General features: G+C 35.4%; 3 protein-coding genes across 4 annotated transcripts; all 3 read left to right on the top strand.

Moving 5' to 3' along the window:
• Window positions 1-293: 293 nt before the first annotated feature.
• On the top strand, window positions 294-5,107 carry LOC145608129 (uncharacterized). Its single transcript, XM_081663729.1, has 8 exons — window positions 294-591; window positions 1,387-1,482; window positions 1,805-1,888; window positions 2,119-2,279; window positions 2,418-2,535; window positions 3,579-3,714; window positions 4,288-4,466; window positions 4,720-5,107. The coding sequence occupies exons 1-8, from the start codon at window positions 346-348 to the stop codon at window positions 4,957-4,959; spliced, it is 1,260 nt and encodes a 419-aa protein (XP_081519855.1). The 5' UTR covers window positions 294-345; the 3' UTR covers window positions 4,960-5,107.
• Window positions 5,108-6,575: 1,468 nt separating this feature from the next.
• LOC145607726 (uncharacterized) lies at window positions 6,576-11,900 on the top strand. Of its 2 annotated transcripts, none has more exons than XM_081663320.1 (8): window positions 6,576-6,899; window positions 8,728-8,823; window positions 9,168-9,251; window positions 9,428-9,588; window positions 9,742-9,859; window positions 9,988-10,123; window positions 10,915-11,093; window positions 11,337-11,900. In XM_081663320.1, exons 1-8 carry the CDS (start codon window positions 6,651-6,653, stop codon window positions 11,571-11,573), a joined length of 1,260 nt encoding a protein of 419 aa, XP_081519446.1. In that variant the 5' UTR covers window positions 6,576-6,650; the 3' UTR covers window positions 11,574-11,900. The 2 variants fall into 2 exon arrangements, with proteins under 2 accessions (XP_081519446.1, XP_081519447.1); XM_081663321.1 differs by having other exon boundaries at window positions 10,915-11,097; window positions 11,337-11,500.
• A 1,530-nt stretch (window positions 11,901-13,430) lies between these two features.
• Window positions 13,431-19,446, top strand: LOC145607399 (PH, RCC1 and FYVE domains-containing protein 1-like). Its single transcript, XM_081663066.1, has 9 exons — window positions 13,431-13,487; window positions 14,460-14,546; window positions 14,826-14,915; window positions 15,052-15,138; window positions 15,270-15,368; window positions 15,550-17,661; window positions 17,757-17,903; window positions 18,020-19,119; window positions 19,245-19,446. The coding sequence occupies exons 1-9, from the start codon at window positions 13,440-13,442 to the stop codon at window positions 19,444-19,446; spliced, it is 3,972 nt and encodes a 1,323-aa protein (XP_081519192.1). The 5' UTR covers window positions 13,431-13,439.
• The last annotated feature ends 41 nt before the right edge of the window (window positions 19,447-19,487 follow it).

The following is a 19,487-nucleotide window of genomic DNA, read 5'->3' as shown; positions in this document are numbered from 1 at the left end:
ATTTTTTTCCCATTAGATTTTAATCCCTTAATTATTTCAATGAATCCAGGCAAGGCCTAAGGTAGAGAGGATTCATGTTCGACCCCCCGCAACAACAATTGGGAGGGGATTGGAACTTGATCACCAAGAACTGATCCCCAAATCTGAATTAGCCTAAAGAATGAATCGGGTAAAACACAAAAAAAAAATTGAGACGTAGCCAATTTTACACACATAGGCTTGGCACGAGGCAATGTATAAAAGACACTAAAGAGTAAAGATGAAAATCGTTAGTCGAAAAAAGAAAATGAAACGGTAAAAAATTGCCACATAGAGCTTGTCCATCCAGAAACATCCAGATAACTTATGGCGTCGGTTACTCTAACCACCGCCACAACAACCACCAGCTCTTCCGCTTTCCTCGGAAACAATGGCAATTCCACTCGCTTCAACTTCACGCGCCGCCTCTTTTCGCCGCATTTTAGTAGGCGGAGAACCACCGCTGCGAATTTCGCCATTGAAGCTAAACTTGGAGAAACCCAGAAAACCTCTTTGAAATTCAATAAACTTGGCGACTCTGATCTTCTCATCAGTGAAATTACCCTCGGCACTGTATATTCTTCTTCTCTCTCTAACTTTCTATTAATTCATGCAATTTTGTGTTTTAGTTGTGCACTTGTACTATAATTATTCATAATCTGATAGAGTTTTTTCTAAGTCCTTTTGAATTATAATGGAAATTAAATTACGGGATGATTAGGTTTATGTGGTTCACTTACGATGTGTTAGCTAGGGTCGATAGGCAAATGAGAGGGAGTTTAATTGTTGTTCATGAAGAGTCTAAATCATAGTACTCGTATTAGGTTAATTTAAGAATTAGAGGGTTTTACTTGTTGAATTACCCCTTTAACATAAAGGCATTGCGATAGATTACTTGTTGAATGAACTTATTTTGAAGTATTTGTTGAAATTAACAAAAATAATTACAAAAACTTCATCTGAGTCATTCTGACATGCAGCAACACCCACTAAAAGTAGCAAGAACAAATGCAAGAAATTAAGCTTAATTCTCTCCATTTTTTTGCAAGATAACTATAAAACCCCGAAGAAAAAAAAAAGAGAGATCTCTGTTAAAATTTCACAAGAAACAGAGCTAAGAATCAAAACCCAATACAGTGATTAGTGAACAATAATGTTGAAGATCACTAAAGTGTTTCATTTTCTATCATCTAACTCTTGATTTGTTATATATTTGTATCATACTATCGTTCTGGACTAATAGACTTAGTTTTTCACTTGCTGAACATTCTTGTAAATGGGCTGCATTCAATGCTTATTATTTGCATAAACATTCTTTTCCACAAATTTTCTAAAAATTTAAAAGTTCATTCTTACTACTGTTTGCAGATGACATTCGGACAACAAAATACGGAGAAAGAAGCTCACGATATTCTTAGTTATGCATTTGATCAGGGCATCAACATTTTAGACACTGCAGAAGCTGTACGCATTCCATGCGACCATGCCTGTCTGTATCTACCTTGTTTTGTGTCTACTTTTAATTAAGGTGACAGATTTACCAGCAAGAAATGCCTTTCACTAGCATTTATAGTCTTGATTTATTTGACTTCGTTGACTATTGTATTTTAGCATGTAATGGCTTTTTTTAATGCTCATCCTGCTTTTAGACGCTATTAAGGGCGATATGAAGGTTTTGAGATTTTTATAATGTTAGAAGACTCACAAATCTGTGACATTCCTCTTCTGTATATGTGCAACCTATGTTAATGTTTAGCCTTTTGAATTATTGGCAATTGTTGTGCAGTATCCGATCCCAATGAAGAAGGAAACACAAGGAAGAACTGATCTTTATATCGGTAGCTGGTTGAAGTCTCAGCCCCGTGATAAGGTATGCATACAGTGACATAGTTACATGACTGACTGGAGAGAGATGGTCTTAAATGTTCAAAATTCTGTCAAATTGGTCTTTAGGATCCAATCACCAAAAATAATCTTAAACTACATTCTTCTTTTGAGTTACGTTTCTATTGTTTAGATTTCTTCTGCACTTGGTGTGACATTTGGGTTTTTTATTTTGGACTGCTGAATCTCCTACCTTTGATTCATCTGTTTCTTCAGGTTATTATAGCAACAAAAGTATGTGGTTATTCAGAGCGTTCCGGTTATATCCGTGACAATGCAGAAGTATTGCGTGTTGATGCTGCTAATATAAAGGAAAGTGTGGAGAAAAGTCTTAAGCGGCTGAACACTGACTATATTGATTTACTACAAATTCATTGGTGAGAAAATACTCGGGTTACTTTTATTTTTCAAGAATCAAGTAACATTAATTTTTCTGTTTCCCCTGCTTTTTGCCTCTTGTTGCTTAGAAAGTGAAGAAGTTTTTTTTTTTTTTTTTTTTTCTTTTTTTTTGTCAGGCCAGATCGCTATGTTGCGTTGTTTGGTGAATTTACTTACGATTACAACAAATGGAGGGAAGGTGTGCCATTTGAGGAGCAACTTAAGGCCTTGCAGGAAGTTATTGATGAAGGAAAGGTATAGACAGCTTATAGGAAGCATGTGAGGGTCATTGCATCTTGCAGACATTATCATTTTTGATGAGGTCTGCCCTAACCGGGCCTAGAAATTTTAAAAAGAAAAGGGTAAACAAAAGGAATTGTTATAAATAAAATGCACATACGTATGCTGTCAAGAGGTTTACATTCTTTACAATACATGAATCATGTTTCTCTCTTATAGAGCAAATAACAACCATTTTAATCCAATCAGCTACATGTGTTCTTTGGTTAGGTTCAAACGAGTAGAGACTATAAAATTCAGCTTTGAAGAAGTTTTATGTTGGTTACATAGTATATCCTCTTTTGACTAAGTTGAGTGTTAGATAACTGCTTGAATACATGAAATATTGGAGTGACAAGATGTTGTAGCTTGTAAAAAACCGAGGACCATGTTTGCAAAACTGGCTAATGGTCACAAGTTGTCCAACTACACAAGCCACCATTTCTTGAATTCTAATTTTTAAAAGTAGTAATATATCTCATGAGAGGATTTTTACTTTTTAATTTTTTGTAATGAATTTTAAGAAAGACGGTTTTCTATTTATTTGTTTATTGTTATGAGGAAGGCAGAATATCAATGTTAAGTTGAATATTATATTTAAGAGAATAATACTCCCCTCATATCACGAAAAACGTAATTGTTTGGAGTATGAGGTGAAAACTTGGCAAGGCCCATGTTCTGCTCCCTGTCTTAGAAACCAATCAACCCTATCAATTGAAGCACATAGTACTCTGTTCACAGCTCACCCATCTTCTCAACTGTTTCTCCTCCTGTCTTATTTTTGCTTACTTGCTCCCCTTTGCCTCTTTTTTATTACTTCTAAGATCACCCATTTTAATGTCTCTATTTTTGCTGTAGTTTTGTACAATGTATAAATGTGTGTACTAAAATTGTGTCATGAAATTTCCTTGTTGGCTTGCATTTTTGTCTTGTATGTTATTTTTATTATTTTTTTGTTGCTACTTCCTGCCCTTATTGTTGTACTTTTTCTGCATTAACACTATCATGTACACATGTAGGTAAGATACATTGGTGTCTCGAATGAAAGTTCTTATGGTGTTATGGAGTTTGTCCATGCAGCAAAAGTTGGGGGACTTCCAAAGATCGTGAGTATTCAGAACTGCTACAATCTACTCACTCGATGTCGGTTTGAAGGCAAGTTTACTATTTCCATCTTCGTTTTCTGTAACTTGTGCCTGCTCTTTGGGTTTTACTATGTTCTTCATTCTTGTTCTATCCAGATACAGCTATGTTTGAGCATGTATCTAAATACTGACGTGTCAACATCATAAATTTGTACCAGAGAACTCTGTCTCAAAAAATGATGTGTAAGACATTTCTATATTGCCTATTATTTGTTTGCAAATTCATTTGCAAATGTTTCAGGTTAACTTGTTTATTTACTTTGTAACTCTCAATATAACCAGATTAAATACCCATGTTTGCTAATTGTTGTTTAAGATATATCTCAAGACCATTTTGTGATCATCTCACATAACCTATCCCCCCCCCAAAAAAACCCTCTTCTCATATACTTTGTAATTTCCTATGAAGTATGACATTTTGATTATTTTTTTCTCACATTGTGTGGTTTGTGGCGAACTGAGTACTGAAGTTTCAGATACGGATTTAGTGTCAGATTTGGATACTTGCTACAAAATTAAAGAGTTATGGGAACATAGTTAAATTTATCCTTAAGCTAACTGAATGCACTTATAATGCTTGCAGTTGACCTTGTTGAAGTTTGTCATCCAAACAATTATAACATTGGTCTGCTTGCCTATTCTCCTTTGGGTGGTGGAAATCTCACTGGAAAATATTTGGATCCTGATTATGTGGCTTCTAAGAAAGGAAGGCTGAATCTTTTCCCTGGTTATATGGAACGATATATTAGCTCCTATGCAAAGGTATGCAAGTAGTTTTTGTAAAGGTCTCATGTTGTATATTCATCTTTTTTTCTTCCTGGTTATACAGTCAGTTAGCTGCTGAAGCACCATTAATAAGATGCTTCCTTGATAATGTTGTGTTTTGCACTTTTACTTGTGGTGGTCTATGCATTATGCCAGCATGAAATATTTTGATTCATGTCAAATTGTTAAAAGGCTACTTGTTGAATGTTCTCAGTGATAATAAGATCACATGTTGCTATTCCAATTTCAGGAGGTAACTGCCAAGTATGTTGAGCTGGCCAACAAACATGGTCTGTCTCCTGTGCAGCTAGCTCTTGCCTTTGTCAGGGATCGTCCATTCGTGACTAGTTCGATAATTGGTGCAACTTCAGTTGATCAGCTTAAAGAAGACATTGATGCTTTTTTGACGGTTGAGAGGCCATTATCCCAGGAAGTAATGCAAGATATTGAATACATTTTCAAGAGAAATAAGGACCCTGCTATTGACTGATGAACATCTTCATCCGAGGTATGGCGCTGCCCATTATAGAGGGCGGGGAACCCCCATGAGCTTGGTGAATTGTGTGGCAATTCTTAATCCTCACTCGAATTCTTAATCCTCACTCGAATCCCATTCATTGATTGAGCATTTTTACATTCAATTGTATCATATGTTATTCTCAAACCTTATCATTGGAAAAAAAAAATCCAAATTTTGTTGTACAATGAGAACTAGATACGGATCACCAGTATTCCATCATATTTAATACGGAGTATGTAAAGTACTATCCAAAAAAAAAAAAAAATCTATGTATGTATCTATATACTTCGTATTACAAGTGTGTTGAAACTTATTGCTTAAATGAAATCATCAATAACTATATACTAAAAGACACACCAGCAATGACACGTGTCATCTCCTGGTGTGTCCTTAGTATTTTGTTTTTGTTTTTTTTTTTTTTTTTTTTTTTTTTTTTTAATTTAGAAAATTTTATTTAAAGAAGTTATTTAAAAGAAAAGTTTTTTATGTCAACCAAATAAACAACAATAATATATTTACCTTTCTTATGTTATTACCCAATTAAATACGGATTAAAAAGGAAATAAATAATCTTTTTACAGAAGTGTAATTATGGTGGAATATAATTTATTCTACAAATATATTAACTTTTTATTTTGTATGTCATAAATGCATAAATTAATTTATAAAAAGAAAATATGGAGTAATTAAAATAACCGTGCATAGCACGGGACCTAATCTAGTATTGGGAAATTCTACACCCCATGGTTGTTTGACAATCAGCGGTTGGTTGTTGGCTTGTTTGACTAACTGAAAGTATTAGTTTTATGGATTGACTTTTTAAGTTAGTCGTTTAAGCTAGCTGTTTACAAAAATGTTTGGTAAAATTATATATGATTGTTAGCGGTTTATTTAGTGATAAAGTGGGCCAATAAGCCTAAAACCATTAGAAAAAGCTACTCATATTAGCTTTTGGCAGAAAAGCTAGCTACCAATTATATTTTTTGGTTGTTTGACCCAATTAAAAAGGCAAAAGCTAGGCAAAAAATCGATCGCCAAACACCCCATTATTCTCTGGTATTAAATTTTCCAAGATGTGTCCTCTTTTTTTGAAACTTACACAGTGTAACCTTCAACTACAATTTTGTATCAATAGTGACCCTGTCGTTATCTTAGTGTAACGATCACCCTGTATATTTTACGTTTTGCATATAAAAAAAAAACCATGTACTCCCTCCCGTCCCCTTTTGATAGTCCCTTATGGGCATTTTCCACGGGAATTAATAACACAAACAAGAATAGTTTAATTATATTGAAAAAGTAAATTGACATTGGGTGTGCAAAAAAGTAGAGAGAAAAAGTAATAAAAGTACATGGGAAAACAAAATTTACATTGAAAATTTAAGCACAAATATTGTTGTAAATTGAAGGGAATTTTAATAAAAAAAAAACTAATATTAATAGTTGTTGAAAAAAAGCAAATGGGGTGAACATTTTGGGACTAAAATTTCTCCATAAGGGACTATCTAAAGAGGACGGAGGGAGTATATTTTACGTTAAATCAAACGGAGCCTAAGCCCTAAACGCAGTAGTAGGCACCTTTGGATAAAAAAATAAAATAAAAAAAATAAAAAACTGCCACATGGAGCTTGTCCAGGAAGACAGGAACATCCAGATAAGCTATGGTGTCTGTCACTCTAACCACCACCACCACCACCACCTGCTCCTCCGTCACTTTCCTCAGAAACAATGGCAATTCCACTCGCTTCAACTTCACGCGCCGCCCCTTTTCGCCGCATTTCAGTAGGCCGAGAAACAACGCTGCAAATTTCTCCATTGGAGCTAAGCTTGGAGAAACCCAGAAAACCTCTTTGCAGTTCAATCAACTTGGCGACTCCGATCTTCTCATTAGTGAAATCACCCTTGGCACTGTATATTCTTCTCTCTCTTACTTTCATTTTCATCAATTCAGTGTCATAATAGTTTTCCATAATTAGCAATGTCTCATGGATCGGGTTCGGTGAAGTCGGGTCGGGTAGGGTCAGTTTTTAGAGTTGATTCATGCTAATAAGTTATTGTGTCCACGTGAGTCGAAATCTGAATTGGATATTTTCCGGGTCAATTTCGAGTTGGGTCTGGTCAGATATAGTTTTGACACCTCTATGGTTAGTTGTTTAGTATTGTATTTCTAGGTTTTGACAATGTCTTATGGTTGAGGAATCAACAAACGTGAATGGTTTACGTGGTTCACTAACAATGTGTTAGCTAGGGGCAACTGGAAAAGGAGAGGGTGTTTTAATTTATTGTTGTTGAAGAGTCCAAAATATGGAATTAAGCTAATTTGAGATTAAGAGAGGGTGTTGAATGTACTTATTTTAAACTAATTGTAGAGAGAGTAATCCAGATATGAATTGGGACTAATTGTCCTTTGTTGAACAGGGGAAACGAGTATGACTAACATATAAGATTGGTGAGCTACTTTCACCCATTTCTAATTAGTTGTAGGATGAAACCTTGCTGAGCTTGTATGTTAAATAAATAGTGCTAATGGAAAATGTGGAAAGACTAAAAACAAAAGTAATTTTTAACGAAGGGTAATTAGTATAAGAGATGGCCAGTTCTTAGTTTGCTTTTGTACATGGCTTGGAATAAAAAAAAACTTGACAATGTTGGTCGTATTAAAATAAACATAAATTTGGTATGAGTGGGTATATCCTAAGTCCTGTATGCCAAATACATAAGATGTCTATAGTGTTATGAGAGCGTGCAGGAGGTGTGCGCAGTAGTCTCTGCAGGGTGAGTGAAGGGGTTTGTCAATCTGTGCTTGGTGAAGGTAGTGGGTCTTGTAGGTCATTTGATGGTATAGAGTGGCAGTGGTTGAACTTGGCGTCCCGTGGCCTAAATGTGGTGGTTGTGCTGTGTGGGGTATTGTAGGGGATGTGAGAGGATGTTGGTGGAATCAGGTGGCTTTGGCAATGAGTTGGATGGTGCTGGCCTGGAGGGTGTCACAAATTGCTGGTAGTCTGGTGTCAATATTGATAACTTAGCTTTGGAGGCAATTTATGCTTTTTATATATCCTAAAAGCTAGTCAACTCTTCAAATTTTAGGTCCTAGTTTTTGTGTTTTTTCTGCTGAAAGCATTCCAATTTCTAAATGAATAAACTTGCCAAAAACTAATCTTAGTTGTAATGGATGGAATTTGGATTGGTTGAAATCTCTTGTATGGGTTTGTGTAAGCATAATGTTTGCTCCTAGTTGCCCTTCTATATCTCAATTCTCAAAGGGTTGTGCACAAAAGATGTGAGGTATAATTGTTTAATACATAATTCTTAGTATATGTAGAGCATAATTACCATTGTCAATTATAAACACAAATGAACTTTAGCCGGTAAAGTTTCTTGGGGTTCCAGCTCTAATCATCAACTACGAGTATAAATGCACAGAGTATATATTAGCCTTAAATTGATCCAAGAGAAATTATTCTTCTTAAAACCTTTTTGTCTACTCCTTTTGTTCTTGATTTAACTTGGTTAAAGTGCAGGTGAACAAATATGTTAAAGATCACTCAAGTGTTTCATTTTATGTTATCTTACTCTTGATTTGTTATTTATCATTTGGGATGGATATTCTTAATGTTTTAATTGCTGACCAATCTTGTGTATGAGCTGGATTCAATGCTTACTCTATTTTGTACATGTTCTTTTCTGTATTGTTTGCATTTTCTTAAATAAAAGGTTCACCATTGCAACTGTTCCCAGATGACATTTGGAGAACAAAATACTGAGAAAGAAGCTCACGATATACTTAGTTATGCATTTGATCAGGGAATCAACATCTTGGACACTGCAGAAGCTGTAAGCTTCCCATGCCTTTCTGTATCGTTCTTGTTTTGTGTCTACTTTACAATAAAAGTACCATACAAATCAAGGTGAAAGTTTCATCAGCAAGCAATCTTTTACCAGCATTTGTAGTCTTGATTTATTTGACTTTTTTAATTAGAGGAAGGTCTCTACTATTGTAATTTAGCGTGTAATGACTTTTTAATGATCAATTTGCTTTTAGACGCTATTGAGGGTGATATAAAGGTTTTGACATTATAATTATGTTACAGTCTCACAAACATGTGACATTCCTCTTCTGTATATGTGCAACCTAAGTTGTTGTATAACTCATTGAATTTTTGGTGATTGGTGTGCAGTATCCGATCCCAATGAAGAAGGAAACACAAGGTAGAACTGATCTTTATATTGGTAGCTGGTTGAAGTCTCAGCCTCGTGATAAGGTATGCTTACAGTTACTTGACTGACTGGAGAAAGATGGTCTTGAATGTTCAAAATTCTGTCAAGTTCATCTTTAGAATCCAATCTCCAAAAATAATCTTCTGTACTTAGTATAATTATTTGAGTTGTTTATTTTGGATTGCTGAATCTCATAACTTTGATTCATTTGTATATTCAGGTTATTATAGCAACAAAAGTATGTGGCTATTCAGAGCATGTCGGTTATGTCCGTGACAATGCAGAGGTATTGCGTGTTGATGCTGCTAATATAAAAGAAAGTGTGGAGAAAAGCCTTAAGAGGCTCAACACTGACTATATTGATTTATTACAAATTCATTGGTGAGATAAAACTCGGTGCTCTTTTTTAGTTTGTTTTTGTTTGTTTATTTTCTTCAAGAACCAAGTAGCATCCATTTTTATGTTTCCCCTGCTTTGAATTTTAAATTTTGCCTTTGTTATTTAGAAAATGAAGAAGAGATACTTATTTGTCAGGCCAGATCGCTATGTTGCATTGTTTGGTGATTTTTATTACGATTACAACAACTGGTCGGAAGGTGTGCCATTTGAGGAGCAACTCAAGGCCTTGCAAGAAGTAATTGATGAAGGAAAGGTACAAACAGCTTATAGGAAGCATAAGAGGGTCATTGCATCTTGCAGACGTTCTATTTTTTTTTGTTGCTATTTCTGCTTTATTGTTGTTGTTTTGCTGCATTAACACACTGTCACCTACACATGTAGGTGAGATACATTGGTATCTCGAATGAAACTTGTTATGGTGTTATGGAGTTTGTCCATGCAGCAAAAGTTGGAGGACTTCCAAAGATCGTTAGCATTCAAAACTGCTACAATCTACTCACTAGATGTCGGTTTGAAGGCAAGTTTACCATTTTTATCTTCGTTTTCTGTAACTTTTGCCTTCTTTTTGGGTTTTACTTTCAAAGGGGGACTCATCATTTGTACATGTTATATAAGTATGCTCTTGCTATTTAGTTATAGTAGTGATGTCTATTATGACCTTGCTTTTGCTTCCTTCCAGTCCACACTTGGTAATATGGAATATATATGTCTGTCACATCTTTGAAGTTTTAGCCTTCATGCCTATCAGTAAGCAAGCAACATCATTATTGACCCTTTGGGCTCTTCACTCTTGTTTGTTGCTTTGGCCTTATTATGAACTTTGTGACTCTGAGCATCTACATCTAATACTTTCTTTATGCCTGTTCAACCCTGCTACAACTATATTTGAGAACTTAATTGATTGTCATATGACGTGTTTAACATCAATTATATTGGAGACACGAGACAGTGAGTCGACAATCATGAAACTATTCTCAAAATATGACATTTCTATATGGCATTTCACATTAGTTATCTGCAAATATATATGAAAAAAGTTTCAGGTTAACCTGTTAACTACTCCCTTAGCCTATAACTCTGTACCACCAGATTAAACACCCTTATTTGCTAATCGTTGTTCATGATTAAACACCCTTATAACTCTGTATCGAGTTGTGGCCAACTGAGGGTATTGAATTCCAGATACCGATTTCACATCTGAGTCAGAGTACCGAGAGTCAGACTTGAATACTTAATACAAAATAGAGTTATGGTAACATACTTCAGTTCATCCTTAAGCTAACTGAATACAACCAAAAATGCTTGCAGCTGACCTTGTTGAAGTTTGTCATCCAAACAATTATAACATTGGTCTACTTGCCTACTCTCCTTTGGCTGGTGGAAATCTCACTGGAAAATATTTGGATCCTGATTGTGTTGCTGCTAAGAAAGGAAGGCTGAATCTTTTCCCTGGTTATATGGAACGATACATTAACCCCTATGCAAAGGTATGTAAGTAATTTATCCAAACAAACAAATCTACATATGATGTATATTCATCTTATTTCTTGCTCGTCATACAGTCAGATAGCTACTGAAGCACCGTTAATAAGATGCTTCCTTGATTATGTTTCTTTTACTTATGGTAGTCTATGCTTTATGTTCCATAAAATATTCGAGTATATGTCAATAGGATCCTTGTTGAATGTTCTCAGCGATAATAACATCATATGTTGCATCTCCAATTTCAGGTGGTAACTGCCAAGTATGTTGAGCTGGCCAAAAAACATGGTCTGTCTCCTGTGCAGCTAGCTCTTGGCTTTGTCAGAGATCATCCATTAGTGACAAGTTCGATCATTGGTGCAACTTCAGTTGATCAGCTTAGAGAAGACATTGATGCCTTTCTGACAGTTGAGCGGCCATTGTCTTGGGAAGTAATGCAGGATATTGAATACATTTTCAAGAGAAATAAGGACCCTATTGACTGATGAACATTTTCATCTGAGGTACGGCGCTGCCCATTATAGAGGTTGGGGGAACCTCATGAGCCTGGTTAATATTGAACCCACAACAATCTTTTTGGTGCACATATCGAACCCACAACATATTTTTTTTTTTGGTGCACATATCGAACCCACAACATTGGTGTGGCGATGTGTCTTCTTCCTCACCCGCGTCCCATTGATTGTGCATTTTTACAATCAATTGTAAATCCAAATTTAAAAAATCCAAATTTTGTTGTGCATTCTTTATTCTTTTTTTTCTTTTGACAGGCATTCTTCCTCCATTTATTAATAAGTATTTTTTATTACTCAGCATTATTATATTTTATACTTTTCTCATGATCATAACCCTTTAAAAAGGGTTTATAATTCGTGTTTATATATATTTCCTTCACAAGTACTACTCCGTACTTATTATCAAAATTGTGGATTATTACCAATATTGTTAGAATAATAATTGTCACTTCATCCTACATTAAAATGATCGAAATGGATATACATAAACCTTTAATATTAAAGCTTGTAGATAAGATGCTAAAAGTGACCTTTATAAATCGATTTAACTTAACTTATAATTATCTAAACCTAAATCTGATGTGACTTATCCAACTAATAGATGGAAATTGTGAAAGCTCATAATTAGGCCCCCCACGACACAACCTCACAACCCAATAATTTTCTTAGTTAGCCCTATAAGAAAAATGTTAAAAATTTAAAACAAATATCTACTCTGTCGATAAAATGATATACTATACATACGACTTTGTACCAAATGGCAATAGTTAGGAGCAAACCTTGTTTCAACACTTCCTACCAATGCCTTATATAAATCTATTTATGTTAATCTCATTTGAGAACAACCTTTATCAACTAATCCTTCCATATCGAGTAATAAATATCATCTAAAAAGGCCATTTATAGTTTTTTTTTTAATAAGTAATTTTTTTTTTAAATGGTAGCTTCATTATCTAACATTAAAGTAAAAAACAATTCATAAATAGTTTTGTCTTATTTAAATTTTTTTGATTTTTGTAGGAAACCGTCTACCATAATTGCATAATTCAAGGGAATAATTTCTATACTTAGAGTCATGTCATCAATGCACAATAAATTAATTTAACCAATCAGAATTTAATATGTATAAAATAGGAAATAAAAACTAAGTTAAAGGTGGAATACATTCAATATGGGTAGATCTTTTTGAAACGCCCAAAATAGTATATGGGACTAACAAACTGAAACGGAGGGAGTAATTTTTTTTTTTTATAATTTTTTTGGCGAAAGTAAGAAAAGTGATATTTTTTTTGTAGTAAAAAAAACAATTATAAATTCATAAAAGCACATAAGAAAAACACCCAAAAAAAAATGATAAAGAAAAAAAAAAAGAATTTTCATTTTAAGAAAAGTTTTTTTTTTTACAAGCATTTTAAGAAAAGATTTGTTGAGGTTGTGTGGAAGTAAAAAAAACATAGCCATGCAAGTGCGCCAAAATCGCTGAAGCTACAAAAATGGGTTCTAAATTGATTACACACAATTTCTCTCTCTAATTAATTTATTTTCTCCTCTTCAAATTAAAATAAAAATTTACTTCCACCATGAAATTTTCTCTAACCCAGATTTCAAAAAAAATTATCATTAATAATCCATAGAATTATTGAAATTTGACTAATTTAATCTAGCAATATTTATTTGCAATTAATTAATTTATTCTATAAACTGGTAATAATTTTAATGAGAGGCGGAAAAAAAGAAAGAAAATAACATCTATGAAGATAAAGAGGGAGAAGGAGCAGATGCAGTTAGAGAAGCAAAAGCAGGCTTGCTGTGTTTCCAGAAATTATTTCAGATGGAATGGCAGATCTTGTTAATTATGGTCATTCTGACCGTGATATTGACCAAGTAATTCTCTTTTCTTTTTCCTTAGACTTTATTGGTTATTTGTGTTAATGGGGTGACTCGATCTCGAGATATCGAAGTCGACAAGTTAAACTCGAATAACTTATCATAAATTTTATATGCACCCGGGTGTACTATTTCTGCTTATTTTAATATCAACTTTATGAATGGGATTAAATGAGGCAAAAATAAATAAATAAATAAATAAATAAATATATACATAGTAAACTATTTTTACACCTGCGTCAAGATACATCCGGATGCATAATAGAGGTTCTATAACCAAGCTGAACGATGGAGTAATTTGGAGTTAATGCTTTTTGTGGGGTGTTCTATTTGTTAATTTGCCACAATTATGTTTTTTTACAAGTATGATGATCATATAATGCATTAGTATAGGACATTATTCTATGTAAGCCATAAATTACACATTTGCATAAATGATTAATCTATTTAAACATAATATATACAAACTATATAGCATAAAAATTGCATCAAGATTAATATATGGTACTGTATCTTCAATAGAAGATTAAGTTGGATACTTGGATGTTAAAGCGAAATAGGTGAATAGTGATAAAATCGAACTAAATGCAGAGGCATGATTGTCGTAAGCATGGACATCACCCCAAACACAGAGTTTTACATAGTCTAACATTTAGAATTATAAATATAGAGGGATCATACATGAAATCAGGATGCGTGAGAAGGGGAAGAGAAAGGGGATGCGAATTGAAAATTAATCGGAAGTTATAAGAAATGCTCGAAAAGGCTTGAGACATAACATAATTGGAGTTTAACATAATTCCCAAACTGTGGTTGATATTTTTCCTTAGTACATGTAGTATGAATCCCATTATTTGATAAAATAATGACTTTATCCATAATCTAATTGTAAGTTTTCTAAGCATTGAGGTGATTAGTTCTCTTTTAACATATTATTACAATATGATCTATTTGTTTCAAACTGTGTAGGCACTAATTACTTTGAAAAAAGGTACTCATTTCATAAAGTACAGCAGGAAGGGGAAGCCCAAGTTTTGCCCATTCAGACTTTCCGCGGTGCCTATTCTTCTTATTCCCCTGGTTTTTTAGGCTATTTTGATTCGTGACTCGAGTTTGCATTGCTTTTTATTATGTGGTTATATTTCCGTTTAGTCTATTACATTGGCATCTAAATTGTCATGTTACAAAGTTATTAAATAAGTAAGATTTTCTATGTACAAGAAATGACTTTGAAATGGCTAATTTTATTATCATGTGGAGAAGAAAGAAACCAAACTCGAGTTGTGAGTGTTTTTTAGTAAACGTAAGAGCTAATTACTGATGCAAAATTTGCAGGATGAAACAACTCTAATTTGGTTATCACATGGAGAAGAAAGGAATTTGAAGTTATCCGTAGTCTCAAAAATCATCCAAGGACAAAGAACTGTGAGATAAACCACCATATTGAAAGGGCTACTTGACCTTTCTACATTCAATTTTGTATCTTGTCATTCATTTTATGGAGGTTTAATTTCAGATATGATTGAATTCCTAAATTTAGTTTCCAAAATCCTTCTTGTAGGCTGTGTTTCGTAGATTCCTGCGCCCTGAAAAGGATTACTTATCATTTTCGCTTATATACAATCACGGTGATAGATCTCTTGACGTGGTTAGTGGCACTCAGATTTGTACTGGTGTTTTATTTTGTTTAACTTATACAAACTTCTTTTTTTTTTAATTTGACATAGTTGAGTCATTTTTGTTGTTTTTCTTATGCTGATCACTACTATTCTGTGATAGATTTGTAAAGATAAAGCTGAGGCAGAAGTTTGGCTTGCGGGTCTAAAGGCTTTAATTGGTCAGCAGCGAAATAGACGCACAAGAAGTGAGATATCTGATGTGAGTTTGGCCATATTTTCATGAACTTTTAGTTTTTTAAGTAGATGTAAACATTTTTAACTCTCTTCTTTTCTTAATATGGCATGGAATATTTGTGTAAGATTCTGTGATTAATCTTATTGCTCGAAATATCAACTAGTTTAAAGCAATTTGATTGATTAGCTTGCTCTATTGTTTTCAGTTAAATGAGGGTGAATATTCTCAACATAGTCGTGCTGTGGGTGAATATTCTCAACATGGTCGTCCTGTTTTAGAGGCTGCTTCAAGTGTACGTAGTAGGCCATCGCTTGATTTGGGTCCTTTGAGTTCAAATGTTGGGTCTGAGCAAGCAAATATGCAACTAAGAGGAGGCACAGGAGAAGGTTTTCGACTTAGTGCAGATGGTTTTCGACTTAGTATCTCTAGCACACCAAGTTGTTCAAGTCAAGGTTCGGGACCAGATGACATTGAGTCATTAGGAGATGTTTATGTGTGGGGTGAACTATGGTCTGATGGAGGTTTAACAGATGGGTCTGGAAACCCAAATTCGACAAAGGTTGATGTTTTAACTCCAAAACCCTTGGAATCCAATGTAGTTCTTGATGTTCAACAAATTGCTTGTGGGGTTTCACATGTTGCTCTAGTGACTAAACAAGGTGAGGTGTTCACCTGGGGTGAAGAATCTGGAGGAAGACTTGGTCATGGAATCGAAAGAGATTTCACTCGACCTCATCTTGTTGAATTTCTTGCAGTCACTACTGTAGACTTTGTTGCCTGTGGGGAGTACCACTCATGTGCAGTGTCAACATCAGGTGATGTATTTACATGGGGTGACGGAATTCATCATGCTGGACTTCTAGGCCATGGCACTGATGCTTGTCATTGGATTCCAAAAAGGATTTCGGGTCCTTTAGAAGGTCTTCAAGTGATTTCCATTGCTTGTGGCACTTGGCATTCAGCATTGACTACTTCTAATGGGAAGCTCTTCACATTTGGCGATGGATCTTTTGGAGTTTTAGGCCATGGAGATCGAGAAAGTGTTTCTTACCCAAAAGAGGTTCAGCTATTAAGCGGGTTAAAAACAGTTAAGGTAGCATGTGGAGTTTGGCATACTGCAGCTATTGTGGAGGTTATGAGTCCATCTACTTCTGGTAGTTCCATTTCTTCTAGAAAATTGTTCACTTGGGGAGATGGTGACAAATTTTGCTTGGGTCAAGGAAATAAAGATGCATATTTGCTTCCAACGTGTGTATCTGCACTCATTGATTACAGCTTTAACCAGATAGCGTGTGGACATAATTTTACAGTCGCTCTTACAACATCTGGTCATGTCTTCACCATGGGAAGTCCATCACACGGCCAACTTGGAAATCCACAAGCCGATGGGAAATCACCTAGTTTAGTTCAAGACAAATTAATAGGCGAGTATGTAGAAGAAATTTCGTGTGGGGCACATCATGTTGCAGTCCTGACTTCAAGAAGTGAGGTATACACTTGGGGCAAAGGTGCAAACGGAAGACTTGGGCATGGAGATGTAGAAGACCGCAAGTCTCCAACAATGGTGGAGGCACTGAGAGAGAGGCTTGTGAAAAGTGTAGCATGCGGCTCAAATTTGACTGCTGTAATATGCATCCATAAGTGGGTTTCTGGAGCTGATCAATCTGTTTGCTCAGGGTGTCGGCAAGCATTTGGTTTTACTAGAAAAAGGCACAACTGCTATAATTGTGGTCTTGTACATTGTCATGCATGTAGTTCTAGAAAGGCTGTTAGAGCAGCTCTTGCTCCTACACCGAGCAAGCCACATCGTGTTTGCGATGCTTGCTATAGTAAACTTAGGGCTACTGCCTCTGGAAATGCCTCATTTTTCAACAAAAGGCCTACTTCTGCTCCTCGACGTTCAATGGATGGCACCAAGGAAAGGACCGAGAGACCTGAATCAAGGTCTTCAAAGCTTTTGTTGAGCCCCATTACTGAACCAGTGAAATACCTTGAGGTCAAGAGTCAAAGGTATGGAGGAAAATTAGATTCTTTCTCTATGGTTCGAGCCTCACAAGTGCCAACATTTCAGCAGCTTAAAGATGTTGCTTTTCCTAGCTCTTTAAGTGCTCTTCAAAGTGCTTTGAGGCCTTCTACACCAACACCTCCTCCAGCACCTCCGATTCCTAGTAGTCTACCTGCACGACCATCTTCACCATATACAAGGAGACCTAGTCCTCCTCGATCTGGAACTCCTATTATTTCTAGAGGCATCCTTGATAGTCTCAAGAAGTCAAATGAACTTTTAAGCCAAGAAGTCTCAAAGCTTCAAAACCATGTATTATTTACTCTACTAATTTTGAGACTTGCTAATCTTATACTTTTGTCATGGTTAAGTTACTTAGATATTGTTCTGCTTTCATTTGATATCAGATTAAAACTCTTAAGCAAAAGTGTGACTACCAAGACAATGAGATTCAAAAATTACAGAACAATGCAAAAGAAGCTTCCTTGCTCGCCGCTGACCAATCTTCCAAATGCAAATCTGCAAGGAAAGCTGTTGAATCTTTGTCTGTTCATGTATGTTTTCAAGATATTCATGTCTTTCATTGTATTAGAAAATATATCAACTAGTCCTTTGCTTTAAAATTTTAATATTGAATGAGTGGTTCTTGGCAATTTCTATGTTTATCTAGTTGAAGGATATTGTTGAGAAGATGCCTAGTGAACCCAACCAAAGTGAAAACCTTCAGGCCATGCGAACCCAAATATTAGCCTTTTTACGAACAAATGAAACTGAAGCATCTAATTCTCAAACTACCACACCAGTAGAACTACAGCCGCAGCAGAAAAACCAAAAGAGTGAAAATAAAGCATCCACTCCTCAAACTTCCTTGCCGGTAGACCTGCAGCTGCAGCAGCAGAACCAACAGGTTCAAAATGAAGCATCCACTACCTTACGAGCTGAACCACAACATGAGCTGCAAAGCCAACAAAGTGAAGGCAGTCAAGTCGATGATAAAAGTGCAAGTGCAGTCCAGGATTCTGATCAAATACCTTCGTCACTCAAGAATTTGTCTTTAAATCCAAAAATACTAGATGACCTACCAGCATCTGGTGAAAGTTCAATCCAGGATTCTGATCAAACACCTTCATCACTCAAGAATTTATCTTTAAACCCCACTGTACTGGAAGACGGTGAAAATGCAATGCAGGATTCTAATCTAATACCTTTGTCTACTGATACAACTGAAACTCCTAGATATAATTTAGAAGATGGGGCTCAATATTCTATCTTGGATTCTGATCAAGCACCTTCATCAAACGATACTAGCCATGAATCTGAAAATGGGGTCCAAGATTCTAATCAAACATCTCCATCATCTGATACAACCGAAGCAGCTACTAGACATGACTCAAAAGATGAGGTCCAAGATTCTAGTGTAAAACAAGATCCTATTCAAACACCTTCGTCATCTGATACAACTACTAAGCATGATTCAGAAGATGGGGCTCAAGAGGCTAGGGAACATCCTTTATCTAATGAAGCAGAATCTTCAGCTAACGAAAGGTCTGAAGAAAATGGAGGAGTTCAGGAGCCTAATCAATCACCTTCACCTACTACGGAGTTTACACCTAATCAAGGGAACAAAACTGCAGCTTCAAAAGTATCTAGTACATCAAGGAATGAGGGATCAGGATCAGATGAACGTACAGAGCAAATAGAACGCGGGGTATATATAACTTACTTAGAACTTCCTAATGGTACTAAAATCTTCAAGCGAGTCAGATTCAGGTAATACCTCTTCAAAAGATCATGATCATAAGCTTATTGTACATTTGTACGTACTTACACATTAGAGCTTGATTCCTTTTATAATTTTCTCATTCACTCTCCTTTAACTTGTTCATATTTTGTAGCAAAAAATTATATGTGGCGACACAAGCTGAGGATTGGTGGCAAGAAAACAGGGAGAGGGTGTATAGAGAGTTTATTCCTGCACCACCAAATAGTGTAAAACCATCATCTCGTACTTCATTACCAACGGCTGCCACTTCAGGTCTACCGCCACCCAATGAAGAGGATAGCAATGCCAACAATGCAGCCCCTTCAGAAACATAGCATCTTAACTCTTGTTTTATCTCACAGAAGTCACGCTCCAT

Source organism: Chenopodium album, chromosome 23 (genome assembly GCF_948465745.1).
Source record: "Chenopodium album chromosome 23, dcCheAlbu1.1, whole genome shotgun sequence".
NCBI lineage: Eukaryota > Viridiplantae > Streptophyta > Magnoliopsida > Caryophyllales > Amaranthaceae > Chenopodium > Chenopodium album.
Note: the sequence above shows the minus strand (reverse complement) of the source record. Positions and strands in the feature narration are given on the sequence as shown.